The 22,189-nt window shown below is 34.1% G+C and overlaps 1 protein-coding gene across 1 annotated transcript in view; it reads left to right on the plus strand.

Annotated features, from left to right (window-relative positions):
• The first annotated feature begins 15,947 nt into the window (after positions 1 to 15,947).
• LOC110853234 (5-hydroxytryptamine receptor 1) overlaps positions 15,948 to 22,189 on the plus strand; it is a 44,057-nt gene continuing 37,815 nt past the window's right edge. Inside the window, exon 1 of the mRNA XM_022101487.2 lies at positions 15,948 to 17,340. Within this exon, the coding sequence (XP_021957179.1) occupies positions 16,872 to 17,340 (469 nt within the window). The 5' untranslated portion in view covers positions 15,948 to 16,871. The remainder of the gene's footprint in view (positions 17,341 to 22,189) is intronic.

Consider the following 22,189-nt stretch of genomic DNA (forward strand, 5'->3'; position numbering starts at 1 on the left):
ATTTGGCCTCTAAGAATAATAATTGTTCTCCGGATTATGCAACCACAATTAAATTAAATTCGTGGAATTTCATGTTGCGCATTATTTGTAAATTGCGATTTAGATATGTCGTTAACTCTCTCAGGATGACTGCTTAAGTGATGTCACTAAAACTAAGGATAAGTTTGCTGATTTTAAATAAACATACACTTATCGGCGGACTCGAATTTTGCAAATTCCAAATTTTACTAATTTCACTAATTTTAGTAACAAATCCGCAAAAGTCAATAATGTTATAAGACAGGCATTTCGTCAACATTGAAACTGATTTAAGACTAGAAAGATGCAGACACAGATATTAAATATCTACATTATGCAAATCCTGTCGCATCACTTTGTCATCATTTGATAAGTTGATACATAAACTTCAAAGGATTTATACTGTTGGCATGAATAATTCCACCGAATTTGAATAGTTATCATATAACAAACCATACCTAAGGAGACCTAAGTTGTCAAGTGAAAATGCGGGGGAAGACGTTAAATTAGTTATGAAGTCATGCATATATTTCACCTCAGTCATATATTAAAACATCGAACAGCTTTGGTTCACTACTGCATTTTGATTGAACAAATCTCGCCCTAACATCGTATCTTACATGAAACTCTTACTATTCAAAACTCATTAACGAATACATTTATGTACAAACCAAACCTGTAAATTTCATAAAAATAAATTGATACATTTATAAATAAACATCTTCAAACAACAACTTACTCATATTTCTAAACAATAGCGAGTCAAAGACACTTTCTTTTCTTTATTTCTCAACAAGGGGAACATTTCCTTCCATTCTTTTCCACTTTGGAGAATCATTCATCAAAATCAAAACACGAAAATGTGGGAGGATTAAATCCAATCGTTTCTCCACTCCGGCCAAAGAAAACGATCAGGAATGTTCCTTATTTCGTATTGTTTCCCAAACTTTGTGGTGAAAGGTTCAATCTCATGCTGCTCAGCTCCATTACTTCGCAACACAACAACCACTTGGACACGGTGAGGAGAAAGCAGTGAAAGTAAATGTTTCCGTGGAAAAGGCGAAGTTGTCTGAAAAAGGGCAACTTTCTCCAGTTTCCTGTCCCGCAGTTCACCTCAAATCCTCACTTTTCTCCATCCATTCAGGTTGACTTGGAATGTCGCAGGGCTTCATAGCCTGATACAGATGAGTATTCTAGCAAAAAAGTGTGGATTTTTATGCAGAAATCTAAAAATCAAAATTATTATAATTATTGAAAATAGTCACAAGTAGACAAATTTTGCAAGTGCAGACTTTTGTTAAAAATATCTAAAGGTTGTTAAAAATTTACAAATGATTTAATTAGTGAAAATGGTCACAAACAGGAAAATTTTGCAAGTGCAGATTTGTGCAAAAAAATCTAAACGTCAAAAAAATTGGCTAATTTTGTAATTGTTGAAACTGGTTACAAGTAGGCAAATTTTCCAGGCTCTAACGACGATAAAAATTCTGGTGGCATATTAAAGAGATTAACCTGACAAAAAGATCACGAAAATAGAAACGATTACATGCTGCATTTTTCATTATTGGATTAAATTGAATTGAACTGAACGTAACAATTAATAATTTAAGTTTGCAAATATTTAAATGTTACCGAATTTTGAGAAACAGCTTTGCAAAATTTGAACATTTTGTATTGTAAAGCAAGGGAAACTCAATAAAATGAAACTAAATAAAGCATTTGCTAACTTTTATAGAACGTATAATCAAGTAAATATTTTAAATATTGAGTAATCTATTTGTAATCTTGAGGCATTACAATATAAATTTAATTTATTTCGCAAACAAAAATTACTAAATTCGATTATATTGTGACCGTATTTATTCGTAAAACGGAAACTACGTCTCCTTCCTGATACAGTTTATTGCATGAAATTAGGATAAAAAAATTAAGGTTCGACTTAATTTTGAGCACTTGCAGGAACCCTGTTTTCTACAATTCATGCTTCTTCTAAACCAGTCGTGTTGTTGTGCAAGTCCTTGTTGTTGACTGAACTCGAGCACAACTTGACTGACAGAGACTGATTGTGGCTAGGAAAATTCAAAAGAGAGAAACAATTCTAAAACGAATTTGGTGAAATGCTCAATGTGAAAATAAGCAACCATTTCTCAAATTTTGTATACTTTGAAGTCATAAAAATAATTTTTTTATTGTAAATTTGAAAATATGAATTAATAGATGTAATAGCAGGATTCTTCAATCACTAACGGCTGCCGGTGTTTCTGGGTTCGGCCGTAATTCAACAAAGTTATTTTTTTTAATTATTTTTAATTGTTGGGTAGCAGCGGCTACCCAGCCTTATGTAACTGCTTGTCCGTTCGTCTGTTTACTCCCAGAAATTAAATATGTAACACAATTTTGGGTAACTATGACTCGGGCTACACACACTCAATTCTAGAAATTAGCCAGCAATTAAAAAATAGTTAAAAATTCTTTCGTTGACCCAGTTACGGCCTCACCCTAAGTGTAAATTGTTTCAAATCATCCTGATGTAATAGATGTTGCCAGGGTTGTTAAAAAGACAGTAACTTGATACTTATCAAATTACTGTCTCTTTAACAACCCTGAGATGTTGCCATTTCCGTCGATATATAATATTTGAGATATTTTACAACCACGTGGTAAAGATAAGGGTTTTCACGATCATTGTAACTGTGGATTCGTAAAAAAAAATATTAGTAAATTTACGTGATTAACAACGTGAAAGACCCTTCATAAAAATATTTCGTACAAATTATTATTAATTTCCCTTGCCTAATATCATCGGTAACCACATGTGTTGTTCGAAATATCATGATTTTCTATCTTTACGAAACTTTTTTCACGAACAAAAAAGATGCCTCGTAAAAACTTGCGTATTTTACGAAGCTTCGTAAGCATGGAATTTTCGTAGATGTCGCAAATTTACGCTATTTGCGACATTTACGAAGGTGACGTGATATTTGTCCCTAAACAGTTAGTGAAACACTCGTCAAAATTTTCACCCCCACATTTTTAAGCGTGAGCCACCCTTCCAGTTGAGAAATGAATGAGCCCATCACTTCCATCTCGCCATATTTCAATCCTATCTCCATTTCTCTCTCATCTTCCTTCTCTTTTTTGCTTTCCCCACTTATTCCCAAGTCTCAGCACTTTCACCCACTTTGCTTACTTTGGAGACTCGCTCTCCAGCTATTTTTTGTGTCTACCTCCTCCAGACGAATTGATGGGATCAGTCAGCCCTGTCCGCCACATGGGAAAATATCCGACATGAGAAAAAAAAGTAATTTTTGTTTCCCCAAAAATTCTGAAGGTAGTAAAGATACAGCAAAAAATGGAATAAGTTTCTCCCCGTTAAGCAGGACTGCTCAAGGTTGTGGGTGGTGACGATGGGTAAATAACCGGATGATGCCTGCATGACGCGGTGGATAAGTTTTTTCCCGTCTATCTTTAGATTTTTTCGGGCAAAAAATTTATCAGACAAGGAAAGAAAGTAATTTGTTACAGATTTGAAATAAGTGGTTGGGGAAATTGTTGGAGAGTTTAACGGGTGGGTACATGCAGAAATTTGGGATAGGGTTCGTACCAGATTAATAAATGATGAGGCAAATTCGCTCAGATTTTTGCAAGTTTGCAAATTTTGTAAAAATTAATTTGCAGTTTTCGTACAGAATACAGGCACGTTATTAATTTGTGTAAATTTAAAATCTGTTTAGCTGATTTTCCCTCATAATCGTTACAAACTTGGATAAAGGTTTGTGAATTTGTTCATTTTGCAGAATTTAACTATTATTAACAGAAAATAATTTCCTCGATGAGAAACTTGTTGTGAATTGTGGCACAAAATGTAAGTGTTTTCATTTTACATTTAGTTTAATACCGATAGCATTAAAAATTACGAAAGAAATTAATTTCTGAGAATTATAGATCAGTAAATCTGTTATCTCAGCAAAACAAAACAAAAAATTTGTCAACAAAAAATCATCAGTTTGTATCGTAACATATTTTTGCCCACTTTGTCCTTCGATATTTGAAATTATAGTTTTTGTATTTCTCAAATATTACCATTTAGATTATACTTTATTTTGACAAAATTAACATTACAGTAAAAATCATACTTGACTCGAGTAACTGACCAAATCAGCTTTTTTTAGTGGGAACCCTGCCCTTTCGTGGGGTGTCTTTAAAGCAGGTGGCGGATGGTGACAGGTGGACGACGTGGGATTGAAATCTAATGGGAAAGGGAGCCACAGGGGAGCAAAGAGGAATACAACTTTCACCCGGATACGATTCCTGTGGATTCAATGGGTGAAAGTGGAGAAAGTTGCGGTTTTCTGTTTGTCTAACCGTGACGTGAAACATGACAATATTTGTGACAGTTATAACCTTCCTTTAAGGGTGTGGTTTTGTTTTTTTTTAAAATGAGGAGAGGATTTGAGATGGAGCTTTAGTTAACAATTTAAAAAATATCAGAAAAATTTTCGATTTACTTCTAAAATCAATTATGATAAAGTTTTTCATGAACTACTGGGCCAAACTCTTCCAATCTGAATAAATTGATCATTAAATTTCTTGCTATTTATTTTAACTTCGGCATCAACGTTTGACAATTTTTTGAAGTTTTTTTAAAGAGGAATTTTCGGATAACATGGTTGAAGAAAGAAGTTGAATTTATTTCCCAAGCTTTCGACACTGAACTCGTGTCATCATCAGGGACAATTTTTTTTACTTTCATAGTAAAATTTTCTAAGCAATCTGGTCTATTCGAAATTGTAAATTAATTTTGTAAATTATAATACTTGGAAGATATGAAAATTGTATTAAAGTAAATTTGACTTTCACCGAAATTATTGTGACCATTCGGTTACAAAGTGCTACCAACTAATATGGTTTCAACTAACAGTTTTGCAACCAATTTATTTTGAAATTTTAAACTCTTATTATGCGATTCGATTTATTTATATTACAAGTTACCGATCTCTAAAATATATTTTTTCTCTTGTTAAAGTGAGTTATTCAACCGGAAGTTAAGGAAACAATAATTATAAAATTACCTCTTTACTTTAACCTCTGGCAAACCACATATTGCGGTTATTTGAACCCTACGTAACTAATTGCTTAAGTTTCTCTCTGGTCACATCAAATTATTTCCATAAACCACAACTGCGACGGAACAAGGAACCAAACATGAGCATGTCATTGTCATAAAGACCAGAAGCAACCGGAAGTAATTTTACTTGTATGTTTTGATCCTTCACAAAAACTTATTTTGCACAAAGTTCAAATACATTTCCATAAAGTGCTAGTCCTTAAAATTTTAAAATTTTAAAATAAAGTATTTCCTCGAATGAATTACATGCCAAATTGTTAGTTTTTAAGACACTTAAATAAGCTTTTAATTTACAGAATAAAGAAGGGCCCTTAGTTTGTGTAGGGCTATAGTAAATTTGATACCCTGATTTTTCATCGTAATCCTTATAAATTTTACGAAACGGATGCGTACAAACATAAATTTGCGTCCTTTTTGGAGTTTACTAGTTTACAATTATCTAACCAAGTCAATGACAAATTATCCCAAGTTCTGCTTCTGAATGAGAATAAAAAAGACGATAAATAGTCGTTTTTCCTCATACATATTTCCCGAATACGTAGTTCAGATTACACACAAGTTGCAAATAATCGAATTAGTCTCTCTTTTCCAGAAATCCGTCGTCCCCTCGCTTTCTCCACGTGGGCCAACCAAACCACGACCAGTCATAACGATTCTTTCATTACTACCACTTTCTCCTCCAACCAACTTTCTGACCAGCGAAATCTTACTCCGAGCTAGATGAATATCACGAAAGTTTCTTCACCATCCCCAAGAAATTTTCCATTTCCGAGAAGAAAAAAGTAGGTACAAGTGGAGAAATCGGGTGTCTCAAATGGCGAAGAAGACTGTCGAGAGCAGATGCAATTCTGAGTAATAAATCAACCCTCGACTACTTCTTATACACGGTTTCCCATTTTTTTCTCTGCTCTGAACAAGGCCGCGATCTCAAGTTTTAGTCAAGTCAATTCAAGTCAAGGCTAAGAGTCGATCCGATCCGGGAAAGAAAGTGGGAGAAAGTACGGTTTGTTGTCTTCTTATCTGCTGAGACTGACTGGGAAACAAATGATCTCAACTTACTCTTGGCTGGATAACATCTTATCTTCGTGGGTCTATCCGTAATTCTGTATAGCAATAATATAAATATATCTATGTAATCTGGTAAGGCGACTTTCTCTTCAACACAAAAAATCCAGTTTCACATTTTCGCGTAAAATTTTTTCCCTAAAAGTTATTTAGTCCATGCAGCTGCGTTTATATACTTCATAATTTCAGAATAACTTCTTTTCCACCTCATAATTTATTATGCAATTAATTTACTATATGTACCCTTGTATATGAGGAAATTTACTTAATACGAACATTTTCGCTCGAGTTTCGAGAAGGATATTACGTAGTATGTATTTCCATACCGTGCTAAATTATGTACGACCACCGGGGTGTTGCAATATTGGTACATATAAGTGTGTATTTATAGTAACAGATTGCAACCATATTATTTATTTACCTTGAAAGAAAGAAATAACTTATAGTCATTACTCCCCCAAGTTATTACTTAATCACGTAATAAACAGTGATAAATAGGGACCACGTGGTAATAAATTTTTGCCAAATTAAATAGTTACGAAACGCGTAAAAGGCGGAGGCGGAAATGATCGATTCAATGTCAACCAAAAAACAGGATGCAGAAGTCATCATTTGATTTTCGAAGATTTCCGAAGAAACATTTGATTACAAACAATCACCGGAAGAATATAAAACGGGGTATTTAGTGGATAAACGTGTGATTTTCGGATAATTTTGACCCCAACTCACTGACAATGAGTGACTATTTGTGAGTTGACCTATGTATGTGCCCATCCTTTGCAAGTTTGGTACGGATATTTCTGTACCCTAAAATCGATCACATTCTTTATCCATGGTCCTCAAAAATACAATAGAATTATAGGTCAGAGTATTCCATAAATCGGCGTATGTATTAACACCTATTTTTCTTCTGGAGTGTTGAGTCCGTGAGGGTCCCGACCTATGCATAAAATTGATTGGATGGGACGGATGTCTAGTCGAAAGTAAATCGATTCCGTATTTTTTTACGAGGAATAAAATCAAAGGATTTCTTCCTCCGACGTTTTGATTGACTTCCTCCTATTTCAGTAAATACATGAAAGTGACAAATGTGCAGGATAAAATAAGGAGTCAAATTTCCGGAGGAAAGTGTACTTTGTCAGATCTGTTTTTGTATCATCTATTGTTCAAATTACGACAATAACGCGGAATCCGATTCTTTTCCCATGGTTTGAATTGAGCAGCAAACTTCGCAAACAATCCTCTTTTGACAATCATGCAAAGCTATTCATCAATATTATGTATTCGCATTTATGTTTGTAACCTGAGAAAATTTTTTCAAAATTTAGAAACGTTTACAAAAGTTTGGAAAAAATCAAGAAGTAAAATTTGCTATCAAACGTATCACACAGATTAAAAGTTACTCTTTAATATGTAAAAGTTGGTGAATAAATAATAAGTTTTTGACAAAATTCCACAGTTTGTTAACTTACAAATATACACGTGAATTATCGTATAAGAAACCCTGAAAAATAAATTGTAATTTTATTAGTACTTTCGGCTTGCAAATTGTTACTTCTCTTATGCCAGTTACAGCTTACTTTTTTACAAGTTCATAAAATATGTAATTTTGCAAACTGAGCATGTGGTTAAGGGGTGATCTGATACAGTCTCACCGCTACCTGACGGGGAGTGTGTAACTATGTCCTCCCATAAGCTCCCATGTTATCGTTTTAAAAACTTTCAGCGTCGTCAAAAGACAATAAAATTTCGATTTTTTTGCACCAATCGACGCGTATATTTAGTCCCCACAAAGTTACTGAAGTTTTAAAGGATACGTGGAGTATACATGGAAAACCTACAGTGCAGACTCCATATAACCCGAGTCAGGGACAGAGTCCCTGACTCCTCCAGGGTCACTCTAGTTAAAATTTGCTCACTTTTAGCTTCATATCCTTTCATGAGAAGCCATTAGGTATGACCGTGCCGGATTTAATGTTTTCAAAGTAATTTCTAAAAATCGGTATGGGTCACCCCATAGGGTCGCTAAAGATAAGAATTTTACCAATTTCATGTCATATTCTTCTATTAAGACCCATTAGCAACCTATATCTACCAAATTTCAGCTTGTTATGACGATTTTGAAAAATCAGTGTGGGTCACCCCCTAGGGTTCCTCAAGATGAAAATTTTTCCAACTTGAAGTCATTTTTATCTATTAGGAGCCATTAGCAACCTCTGTACCCAATTTCAGCCTTCTACGACAATTTTGAAACTTTGGTGCATAATACCCCACCTACCTAGATGACCCCCACTGCTCAACCACTTGACCGATTTCGCCCATCTTCGAACTCGTTTCCTAACTTTGTCCAATATGCATATGATAAAAATTTCAAGTCAATCGGTTCAGCCGTTTTGGCTCTATCGTGCCGGACAGACGGACGGACGGACGGACGGACATGACGGTTGTATAAGCCCTGACTCGGGCTAAAAATGCGACTTTTTCTGATTTTTTTTCGTGAAAAGTATTATGGTGTGACCATGAAAGCGACTTTAAGGTCAAACTCCAGTAACTTTGGGAGTTGAATATTTTGACACATTTTGCAACAACAAAATCCGATATTAATTCAAAAATAAAGGTGCTTAAATGTTTTGAAAACTTGGTTTTTAGAAATTACGAAATAAACATGCCCGTCAATTCCAGTTTCCCCAATTTTTGTTATGTTGTAGGTCTTTAGTAGTAGAACAATAGTCAAATTGGACTTATAGTCGAAATCGACCTGCGTGACCTTGTTTCGGCGTCGAAAGGTTGGTAGGTCAAAGGTCACCGATCCCCACAAATGAGGTATCATTGGAAAGGTCTCGGTGAGAGGATTCCAAATATATATACTTTGTTGGGTGTATGACCACTTCTTAATGTTCCAGAAGCAGAAGAATGAAAATCTGCAATTCTCCACAATTTAACACAGCAAGTAGATTGAGAGCTAACATGCAGTAGATGGGCACAAACTCAGAAATATTCTTCGGTCTCTGGAAATTCAGGGAGTGGTCATCCACCGAATAAAGTATATATATTCGGAATCCTCTCGTCGAGACCTTTCTAACGATACTTCACTTGATAATAAATCCCATTTACAGTTTCGAAAAATTAATTTTGAAATAAAATGAAAATTGTATGAGTTGAACGCCAAATGACTAGTGAAAATTTTTAATATTATTAAAATCTAAACCTCGCTCTTACGCATCCTTAACCAAAAGATTCACCATCTACCCGAAATCTCGCCAAAGTTGGCTTGAAAATTCATGAATTTGTTTCCGACAAGAAATCCACCACCTGTTTTTATTCAATTCAACAGATTTACACTCGAAAATATTTTTTATGCAAATATCATATCATTCTTGGGATCTGGTCCCACTTGTGAAGTCGAATCGAAACCGTGAACATTGTCACGCATCAAAAGTATGTACTAGTATTTGTATTATTCACGGAATTGTCAACTCCACAAAGTTATTTATTCTGCATCACATCATTCCACTCACGGACTCAAATTTCCATGAGAAAGAAGAAAACAACTTATTCAATTCCTACTCAATTCAGGGTCACAAATTTATCGGAAGAGTGGCTAAATAAAATATTTTCTAAGTGCTAATTTATGTCGTGAATTTTGCGCTTTGACAAAATGGTGGGGTTCCACACAACAAAAACTTGATAGTTATGGAATCTAACAAAATCAATTACATGTTAAGCTTAGTACTCAGGATGGATTTTTCGCGTGAACAAATTTACCAAAAACGGGAAAAAGAAGTAACATTTTACAATTGAATTGAAGAAACCCTCTCATTTGATTGATTTGATACACTTACTTATTAGTGAAATTTAAGTAATTACAATAAAGGAGCAATTTAATTAACAAAGGGACTAACCAGTCGTTTCGCGTGAAAACTCCGTCCTGAGTACGGGGCATTGGTTGGGAATAAATTATGATTTTTTAAAGTAAAAGTACGTTTATAAAATTTTTTTGGGGGGATTTTTCCGACCGAAATGATATATCTGGATCTTTGCAATGAATAAATATATTAAATATTACAAAATTTATTATTCGGCGTTTTATCCTGACAATTTATATTAAAAACTAATTGTTTATAATAAGTAGCGTAAAAACACTCACAATCTTCACAAAAACATAAAGATTTTGTGAATATATGTACCAAATTATAAATGCAAAATAATTTTGAGGACGGTATTGATCTCTCATGTGTCAAATAATATCTTAAGGAGGGGTAAGAGCGAGGTTTAGATTTTAATAATATTAAAAATTTTCACTAGTCATTTGGCGTTCAACTCATACAATTTTCATTTTATTTTAAAATTAATTTTTCGAAACTGTAAATGGGATTTATTATCAAGTGAAGTATCGTTAGAAAGGTCTCGACGAGAGGATTCCGAATATATATACTTTATTCGGTGGATGACCACTCCCTGAATTTCCAGAGACCGAAGAATATTTCTGAGTTTGTGCCCATCTACTGCATGTTAGCTCTCAATCTACTTGCTGTGTTAAATTGTGGAGAATTGCAGATTTTCATTCTTCTGCTTCTGGAACATTAAGAAGTGGTCATACACCCAACAAAGTATATATATTTGGAATCCTCTCACCGAGACCTTTCCAATGATACCTCATTTGTGGGGATCGGTGACCTTTGACCTATTAACCTTTCGACGCCGAAACAAGGTCACGCAGGTCGATTTCGACTATAAGTCCAATTTGACTATTGTTCTACTACTAAACACCTACAACATAACAAAAATTGGGGGCACTGGAACTGACGGGCATGTTTATTTCGTAATTTCTAAAAACCAAGTTTTCAAAACATTTAAGCACCTTTATTTTTGCATTAATATCGGATTTTTTTGTTGCAAAATGTGTCAAAATGTTCAACTCCCATAGTTACTGGAGTTTGACCTTAAAGTCGCTTTCATGGTCACAGCATAATTCTTTTCACGAAAAAAAATCAGAAAAAGTTGCATATTTTCATGTATACTCCACGTATCCATTAAAACTTCAGTAAGTTTGTAGGGACTAAATATACGCGTCGATTGGTGCAAAAAAATCGAAATTTTATTGTCTTTTGACCACGCTGAAAGTTTTTAAAACGATAACATGGGAGCTTATGGGAGGACATAGTTACACACTCCCCGTCAGGTAGCGGTGAGACTGTATCAGATCACCCCTTAATAAGACTAGATTTTTTTTCGCTGCTAAAATTTGACATCTGCAGAATAGCTTTTGGAAATCTTGGGTAAAATTGGAGGAAAATTTCCAAAATTATAATAGAATTAGAATTATGCTCTATATTTATTCATCTGAAGAAAAATAAAGGTATTATTATTTTGTGTACATAAATTGCCACAATTTTTGTAATATTCCATGAGTTACAGATATCTCAGTAATTGAATAATTTGTACAGCGAGTAATAATATGATAAAATTTCCCCTATAATTTTCGGTTATCTGAAATTAATCTGTCAATCATTCATATTTTATTCGGGATGATTTCTAGTCTGGGGTTAATCAAGCTTTGATTGTGTGTATATCCTAAATAATCAGGTAGCAATTCATTACCGGACGTATCGATTTGATAATTGAGCACGAAATGACGTGATACATATGTACATACAGATAAATTCTGATGTGTTATCATCGTGGTGATAAACTAAAACCAAGTTAGCGACAAACCATTTCAAACCATTTGGTAACAATTTGGTACCAGTTTTTTTGACAGTGTGGTCATAAAATATTGCTAAAGTACACTTCAGGAACTACAATTTACATGGTAGAGTAACAAATTATTACTGGATACGCTAGATTTTTGAGAGTTCATCTGTTTTTACCGATGTGTTTAAATTCAAATTTATTACCGGCGAATTGGTACTTCAACCAGTGCGACCATCAACTTTTGTGGTCTCGGCAAAATCATCGCCCGGTAACAGATAACTACTATCAAATTACTTAGAGTGTGCTTATACATACAAATAGAATATTTGATAATCGTGCATTCTCCACGCTTTGACAGTGCCACTCAAATAAAGGTCAATTGGCTGTAAAGAATGTCAGACCACTCTCCATTATGATCATAACCCTTTTAAGCGACACATGTACTTATGCATGACGTGGCTCATCCTCGGTGCACAAATCTCTGCACATACAAATTTGATTAACAAGTAAGTAGTCGTTCGTGATCACCATTCATGATGCGCCGAAGTGATGAGAAAGTGTCGCAAATTTTGTTGAATATGCTCGACGCCACTGTGCTTAAAAATAAAAATTTGGCAAATTAAAAACTTTTAAGATACGAATCCATCTTTAGATCCATCATTTAACGGTTTTAATTTAACGAAATATTAAAATGTAATAAAATATGATATTATTGATCTATTTCTGATCAAGATTAATATTAATCTGGTAAAAATTAAGTTCGCAAACAAAGTTAAACTTGTATGGTTGTATTAATAGGAAAACGCTAGATACGTATTTATATTTTTCTGTGCGTACATATCTCATAGTGTTAAATTGCCTAAATACATATATAAATAGGAAAATTTTAAGTAATTTCATTAATTTCTTTCCTAAAGTAATTGTAGTCTACAAATTTTTGCAAACTTACTCAGATGAAGGGCGTCTTCTTATTTTGTAAAAGTTTGTAAATTCGTTTTACCAAACTTGCGAATTTTACAAAGTTAAAAAAGACTGCCTCAATATTTTCGAAAACTTGTGGTAAAACAATTTATCACATAAATATTATTCGTATATTTTTAAACTGACGTCAACCTTGGCCAACTTGCACAATCCAATATTTACTTACGGCGAATTCCATCCGTAAATAATTATGCACGGCTCCATACATAAATAATTGGATTATGTTGTTCTTATCTGAGTTCCGTTAATAAAATGGCAAGTTGATTCATGTATTGTACCTTTTTTACACGAATAGTTCAACCATCATGTGAATAATTCGTGGAAAGGGTAGTCATTTGATGGAATGACATCATCGTCCAATAATCAAATCACGGTGATGATATTATTACTGAACTATTCATGTCCTGCATGTAAAACACATCATGTTGCTCATTTTTTTTGCATTTGTATCTCTATGTACACCTTGTCCAGTGCTATTTGTAGGTGGTCGTCCATAAATTATATGATCAAATTGAGGCACATAGAAGACGAGTAATGGTAAAGCACAGTGTGATTACGCACAAAAATGGATCAAATTTGTATGGAAATTTATGACGTGGTTTTTATTAACGAGATCATATTATCAGAAATAACTTGATATCACTTATTTCCGCTAATTTGATATGGGAAATACGTTTGAAGTTTGATTGATAAGTTTAACAGTTAACGGGTGATAAGCTTGTTTGGTAATGAACTTGACAAGATTTAGGTATCCAAAGTTATTGATGGATGGCTACAGATAATGGATTTTTATTTTGTGATCGTTTTCAACCTGTGATAAGTCGGGAACTTTTTTTTGTGTTTTTCCCGATTTACCAAGGTTTACATGATGCAACATCATTTAAAAATATTATTTACATTTACGTTTGTATTTTACTAACAATCATGTATGCAATATAGAAATGTTTACATTTACAAACGGGATGCCACATCTTAGGAGTCAATTCACCCATGGAATACGACACTACATATTTCTGAATGGTATCAAAATCTGTAATGCAGAATGTGTGAGAGTTCACACTCCTCCTTAGCGAGGTACATAAATTTATGAATGAAAATCGCAATATGCATGAAGAAATATATTTACAAATCTGCACGAAAATTTGGAGAGATTGTTTAGCAAAATGATCTCTGATGAGGTCTACAATATCGAAAATTTTAGAACGAAGTGCTTCAAGGAAATCTTTTTATACAATCTAGAATCATTGAGGATGGAAAAAGTGTGGCGATCAATCAGGCAACAAGGGGCACATCCTCACACACAAATTGGCACTATATTTCACAACAGATTGGTTCTTCCCTCTCATTTTTTATCCGTTTATCGAAGACGTAGTTTCGCCATGGGTGGGAATCTTAGAAGAAATTGAGAGTAATGATATCGTGTACAGTAACAAATGCTTCAGATTTTTGCTCATTTTAGACACACAATTTTCTTTGTTACTAAATAATAAGGACGTTACATAACATTTTCTTAACAACACTGCATTTATTAAGCTGGATAAAATTAGGTTGCAAAACATTGCAAATTTTCGCAAGTTCTTTAAACTTGAAAATACACGTAATACCCTTCGCAATTTCTCAGGAGGTGAACTTTGCGAATTACTGGCTTGCAGACATCCGATTAAAGCGTCTCATTACGTTCTATTGCTTACGTAACGTTTTAAATTGTGCTGGAGTGCAGTCATTATTTTCTACTTTTCTATTTTTTTGCCAATCTGTCTAATTTTGCACAATGAGCGATTTTAACCGTAACTTTGTAAACACTTTCTTACCACTGTGAAAATCTGGCCCTAGAAATTCTAAAAGGTTACCAGGCAGAATTGGTCTATTTTTATTATCTTATCAATTACAGAAATTTTTTTCACTGTCAAAATTCACAATTTTTTTAGATATTCCTTAAAATTACGATATCTACCAGGTAACTTCTTAAAGAAAATTGGCTCGGTGAAGGCCACATTTTTTTCAGATAAAAAATAATCAATATGTGCACACATTTTATGAGACTCTAGCACAAATATTTAACATAAAACTGTGTAAACTTGGCAACTTGCTATATGCACAAAACTAACTTAAAGTTTAAAGTCATTAGTCTGAACGTTACTCCAGGTAAACTTTGTAAGTTTACACAAAGTTACAAAGATTGACATTTTCATTTCATTACACAGCACTTCAGATTGTATTGGTCATTCTTTTTCACTTTTTCATTTTTTGCCAACCTGCACAATCTTGCACAATAAACGATTTTAACCGTAACCTTTTACAACAAAATAAATAATGAGGTTTAGCCAAACGTTGGTCCAGTCAGAGCAAACTCTCCACAATATCAATCCCACCCAGTAATGTGAAATTATTTATTGTGCAAACACAACGCTGACTCCATAACCAAACACGACCGCATCAAAGCAATGTGAACAAATTGAGTGAGTGAGAAGCATGAAAAGTCGCATAAAAACTGATGCTTGATGGATAAACACGTCCCATTCCGTGTTGCAAATAATATTGGCGAACATTCACTGATTCCTGGCTGTGTCCATGCAGAGTCTAAATAATGTTGTAAATGTTTGGATTATACGTATGGTTTTACCGATTTGGTAGTTATTTTACCAGTTTGGAAATCACGTTTTTACCGGAGAATTTGTGATGGATTTTGACGCAATATGTTACTGATTTGCCAATTTTATAGCAATATTGTTACGGGTTTGCCAATTTGGATTTTTGAAGAAATATTTTTACTGGTTTGCCAAATTGGTAGTAATATTCCTGCCTGTTTACGAATACCTAATTTATTTTTGCTGAAATATTTTTTGCAAATTTTTCAAAAATGGCTAATATTTTAGCAGTTATACTAAAACCAAGTTTTCCCTGTATGGTAATAAATTGTTTGTTCACCACTACTACATACGCTATCCTGCTCTTTTGTGTTTATCACCATCAGCAGTTCAATTCCATCCCTGAGTCAATTTGTCAATTTTTGCATCATTATTCGCATCCATTTTGTCCATGGCTCAGTCGTTGGCTTGGCTCAGCGTAGAGAGGCAAACTCACCACTCGCCCGTTTTTGCACATCTCACGATCGAATAAAGGCTGCTAAAAAGCGAGACGAGTCCGAGCTTGGGGTTCAGTCTTAGTTTTCCATGAAGAAAAGAGGTTCAGCTGAGATTGGGATTGGGAAATGTGAGATTTTCAGGCTTCTTTTATCAACTGCATACGTGTCTCAAAAAATTTAAGATTTCTGGATTTTATTAAAACGCTCCAATTTATTCACGAAACGTATAATTTGCAAATTTGTGAGGTTGGATATTATTACATAAAGTGAGATGCGTGATTCGCGTGTTAAATACAGATAAAGATAACAGGATAAAAAATATACTTGGCGAACACCACGTAAAAAATGTTGTGATAAAAAGTAACGCGATTTATCATTAAATATCTAAATAACTCACCTGGGTGGTCGCAATCGTGCTGATAGATTAGAAAAGTGCGATTTTTATAGTTTATCCGACTGAGATTTAAATACGTAAAAGTGTTTATTTAACTATAACTTTATTCAAAATAGTTTTGAAAACAATAATTTTATTTTTAAAAAAAATAAAAATACATGTTAATCAGTAAAATTTGACGAGTTACTTCAGCCAATTTTCAAAAAAAGATGTTTTGAAAATACTGACATTTTTACAAAACTAATTTCTCAATTCTTGGGACCGATTACGAACTATATCCTACATAGTTTAAAAAATATTAACTTTATGTAAAAAATAAATACCGATATTAATAAATAAAATTTGACTAGTTATTTGAGCCAGTTTTCAGAAAATGTTTTGAAAATACCGACATTTTTATGAACCTTAATTCTTAATTCTTCAAACCGACTAGCAATTCGCAATTTTTTAAAAATGTGATTCCTTCTGGTTTTTAGTTATCAATAAAATTCAAAATTTTTCAAAAAATGTCTCACTTAAAAACCAATCTTTCCTGGGAGGACGGTTTTGGCACGTTAAATCTGGAATTTCCTACCTCCGAGGAAACCTATTTGAACGAATCGTTAACCTACGGGGAAGATGGGACACGATTTCATTTCGATTATTTCCCCTCGTCGACGCCACTTTCGCCACTTTTTGGCGACCCTGGCGATGGCGACAGGGCGAATCCGTACTGGGATGGCTGGGACTGGTCCACCGTTTGTTTAGTGATCGTGCTATCGTCACTAATCGTGGTGACGATTGTGGGCAATTTGTTAGTTTGTTTGTCGGTCGTTTTGGTGCGAAAATTGCGAAAACCACAAAATTATTTACTCGTCTCGCTCGCATTGAGTGACCTTTTCGTCGCCATGTTTGTCATGCCGTTCGCCATTGTGTTTGAATTACATGGAGGAAGGTGGCCCTTGAACTATGGCTTGTGCGACTTGTGGGTCTCAGGTAAGAGAGAGATTTGAAATTGATTTTTAAAAATATTTAGAATGATAGTTGGAAGTCGTGTAAAAATGTATTCGTGTTATTTAAGGCTCGAAATATAAGATGTTTGATTTTGAGAGGTCGATTACACTAATTTGTCGTTTTGCTTCAAGTAAACGACGTAAATATTTTTTGTTGGATATTCGTGTATAATATGGAAAATAGATGGGTATAAAACTTACGATTGTATTTTCGCAAATTGTTTCGGAATTTCTCAAAGTTTCATAATGGAGGGAGCATTCGGTGCCGATGAGTTAATTTATTTTTCTAGTTTCTACAATTATTGAAAATACTTATTGCATAATTCAAATTAATACATTTTTCCTGAATCTGCTATTGATTTTTTTAAATTTGTATTGGTTTGAGCCTGTTTATAAAATTTGGTAGAATTATTATTTTTTAATTGGCATTCAGATTAGTTATATCCGCAATTCATAAGGAGGTAATGAATTTCAAAAAATTATGAAACAAATTATGAAAAAGTAGTAATTATTGTTAAGTCCAAGTATAGTAATACTACAAAAATATTATTCATGTGAGTTTGTGTACATGCAAATTTTGGCAGTGACCTTTTCCTGCAGTTCCTGGTTTTGCAATAATAATAATACGCATCACGATAAATTGCGTAGTCGAGAAATGATCCATCTACAATTTCCATCAATCCAATTCTATTCCATTGTGTCATTTGTGCTGCTCCTCTGGTCGTTCATGGAACACAATTCGCAAGGCATGTTTTGCTACTTACATACGCCGTCATATTTCGCATAGTGTACTCCGGAGGACAATAGTTTGACAGCAAATTAATGAACGAATTTCGAAAACGGTACAGTCCTTTCCTGGCAGTGGAAACGTTGCAAAAAAAAATATGTGCAGATTTGAGCCTCCTCCAGGCAAAGAAGTGCAAAACCCTCTAATATTTGCATATATCTACTAACATTTAATTATGTCAAGTTAAGTATTTATAAAACTATTTTACAAATTTTTGCAGAATTAGGAAATGCCCGCAATATGTGCAAGTTTTTAACTTATTTTTCTCCTCAGTTTTTCCAAAATTATGGAAATGAGTACATACTAGTACTCATTTAGTATTTACGGACTTCACTTGGTTATAAACACACGACTGAACTTCTGTAGGAATTTTTGCTCCAGCGAAATATATGATCATCGCATGTTTTCCGTGGGAAACGAAAAACTCGTTTCATGCACGTTGACAATAAATATGACAATAATTAATGGATGCATTTCCTCGAATTTCTAGTTTTATTTCTACCCACGCAAAAATCCCATACATAAAATTATTCTGGATCCATTTTCGTGCCGAAACCATCTCAGTGAAATCCGAACTTCAGTTTCACAGACATCAGAAAAAATGTTAGTCTACATACTCTACAAAGAAAATATTTTGCATAATTTGTGTCACAGCAATGTTTTCTTTTCTAATAAATCGTACCACTCCTTTTGTCTTTAATTGACCTAATTTTACGTATTTATTTGAATGAAATAATGCGTGCGAATAATAAAAAAACTTGGTCATGACCAGATGTTACAACGTTACGACATCCTTTTTTGTGACATTTTGCCTTCTTCTTTCGACACAAAAGTTTTGTATCAGTATTGATTTAATCGAACAATGTGTGGCAAACAATGGAGATGATAATAGTAGTTTTGTGGAGATTTTTTTTTCTCGCCAAAATCAGGACAAAACCAAACCAAATTTCATTATTACGTTCCATTATGTCCCATTACGACACTAACACTAAATTGAATCAGATAATTGCACGACACGCCGGGGTGAGTTGTATCGTGTCCAAAGATTTTGAAAATGGAGACAAACTGCAAGTTATTCTTTCTCGGGAGAAAGTCAGGGTTTGGTTGGAGCGAAAAGTTTGGTAGGTTCACGTCAATAGTGGAAAAAGCTGGAAATCTGTGGAAAGGACTAAATGATGCGTCTGTAAATTGGTAAAACTTATATATTTACCGCTAAATTCAAATTTGTTTCGAATCGGTGAAAAATCAGAATTATGCAAATGATTTACCACAAATCAAACAGATTTAGCAAGCTTATTTCTTAACAAGATGTACTTTCCCTAAAGTTAAATAAATTTGCGAATATGCTAAATTTTGCAAGGTTTTTCAGAATTTGTCAACTCTCCATGTAACTGTGTTGATTCGATTTAATATATGCCAAATTGGCGAAGTGTGTGATATTGCAAATAAAATTGCACAGATTTTGCGAATTTTTTCATGCCGAGGCGTGGAAACACTGGTCATTTTGTTGGTAGGATTGTTTCTCAAACTGTCGTAAATTCATGTTAAGCTTTCCCTCGTACAATGTATCGTAATGTAACATGATGCGAATCGCTGGGGGATTTGGCATGTAGCAACTTTTTCACTTTTTGGTACAGTCTTAAAAATAAATGGGACAAGTTTTCTTGTTCCGTGTGTCTTGTTAAGGGGGTAATAATTTGTGGAGGAGGGGGTCGCATTTATATAGGCCGAATTTTTTACCTGAAGTTCTTTTCCTATGGACCAAATATAATAAATGCGTGGACATAATATTTCAGTTAAACTATACAAAAAGAAAGAGATTTTTACCATCTTTAATTATTTTGGTGACGTAACAAATATTCAAAATTTTGTATTTGACTTCGTTGTTATTCAAACTATAAATTGTTTCTCAAGTAGTTTTGTAGATAAATATTTTTTGAAATCATATGTTTAACCACGCTAAAAATAAGTTGGTAAGAAAATTGTCACTGGATGAAGACACTACCACGGTGGTAACAACCTCAGAACTCCTCATCCTGATAAATTTCGAAATAACTACATCACAAAATAATACGCAATTTGAGAAAATTCGACCCAGATAAAACTTGAGGCTAATGATTAACTACATACGTATTTTGGTATCGCGTTTTAATTTTAAAAAAAGTTTTGTCATTCTTATTCTTAAGGAGGAGGCACTCTCCTTACGTGAAATGCCCCGCCGTGATATTTGCCCCAATTTTTGATATGTTGTACATCTCGACGTGCTGAACAAAAAATGTATTGGTCCCTAAGCCCTAAGTGACCTGGTTCGACCGGAAATAGAGGTCAAAGGTCAGTGCATTTTTTCGCTCGAAACCCCACAAACCGTATAGTTTTGGAAAGCTTATGACCCTCTATCTCCTTCACGAACCGATTCCGGTCCGTTCTTCACTTACACTACCTGTGACCCCGACTCAGTCCTCCCTGGATGATGCGGATGACCCAATATTTATGAAATGAGATGACCACGACGACTATGGAAAAAGGTGAGAGGCGCTGGATGCAATGGGAGGATGAGTGCCGACCAAAAATTAGTAGACGGAAGAAGAGCTGGTCAATTCACTTGGAAGGTCCATTTATTACTGACCAATTTTAGATCTGTACACGGAGTTTATATTTTACAAATGTCTACGCCATTAACTCCTCCTTCTCTTCCACGAGTACACTTTACAGAGAATACCCATCTCGTCTCTAAGAGGGAGCTCATGAGTGAGTGTGGGTTTGAGTGGTTACAAGCTACGGACTTCGTGAGTCCGAATATACATCATAATAGGGTCTAAGGTCAACCCTTGACCTTTCAAGGTCAAACAATGACCTTACGAGGTCAATCAATCCTATCAGAAATGTACTTTGCATACTTCTCTTGGGGCAAGGTGAGATTTTTGGGGAGAAGTAACCAAAGTACATTTCTGGTAGAATTGCTTGACCTCGTAAGGTCATTGTTTGACCTTAAAAGGTCAAGGGTTGACCTTAGACCCTATTATGATGTATATTCGGACTCACGAAGTCCGTAGCTTTCCAAAAATATACGGTTTGTGGGGTTTCGAGCGAAAAAATGCACTGACCTTTGACCTCTATTTCCGGTCGAACCAGGTCACTTAGGGCTTAGGGACCAATATATTTTTTGTTCAGCACGTCGAGATGTACAACATATCAAAAATTGGGGCACATATCACGGCGGGGCATTTCACGTAAGGAGAGTGCCTCCTCCTTAGGTATATTTTTTAACCTTAATTTTAATACATATATAATTTAATGAAATTCAATTAAGATGTTTTTCATTTCAACTAACTAAACGCCAACTTCTAAAATTTCGAGAAGAATAAAGGAAAGTTTTTCTACTTTCTTTATATTTAAATGAATTCTCGAGTGAAAAATAAATAATTTAACTTTTCCCCCATCTGTAAAAAGCTAGGGAAATAAATTGAATCTACCTACGCACCAAGAGGCATTTTATTATGAGAGGCCATATAACTAAATAATTGCGGAAAAAAGTTGAGATGAAAAGTATGAAGAAATTTCACATCAAAAATTTACTTATTCCTCCCATTCTTCATAAAATTAATAAAATTTCTTGAATAATAAAGTTTCAGAACTTTTTGAGCAAAACAGTTAACTTATGGAATATGCAGTAATATTCTTCAATCTCAATTTTCTACCTACACAAATGTGTTAAAAATAGTGCCTGAAAGTCCTTGCTTTCTACTTTTCCTTAATTGATGAGGAATTTGACTTTGTTGAAGTTATTGAAAAACATGTAACTCGCAAACGTCAAGGAATATCAATTATATTAAAGAAGGGTTGTGAAATTGGGGAAAAAGTGGAAGAATTAGGCAGGAATTTTATAAAGAAAGTTGAACTTTTTATATGAAATAATCCTAATTTTACATATCCACGAGCCGAACTCGTGATCAGGTAGTGATCATCGCGTGTCTGACTAAACGATACCTTAGAAAATGAAAGTTCATTTGAGACTTAAAGACCGATAAGTATTTAATACGTTTCT

The sequence above is a fragment of the Folsomia candida genome, unplaced genomic scaffold (assembly GCF_002217175.1).
Source record: "Folsomia candida strain VU population unplaced genomic scaffold, ASM221717v1 Fcan01_Sc008, whole genome shotgun sequence".
NCBI lineage: Eukaryota > Metazoa > Arthropoda > Collembola > Entomobryomorpha > Isotomidae > Folsomia > Folsomia candida.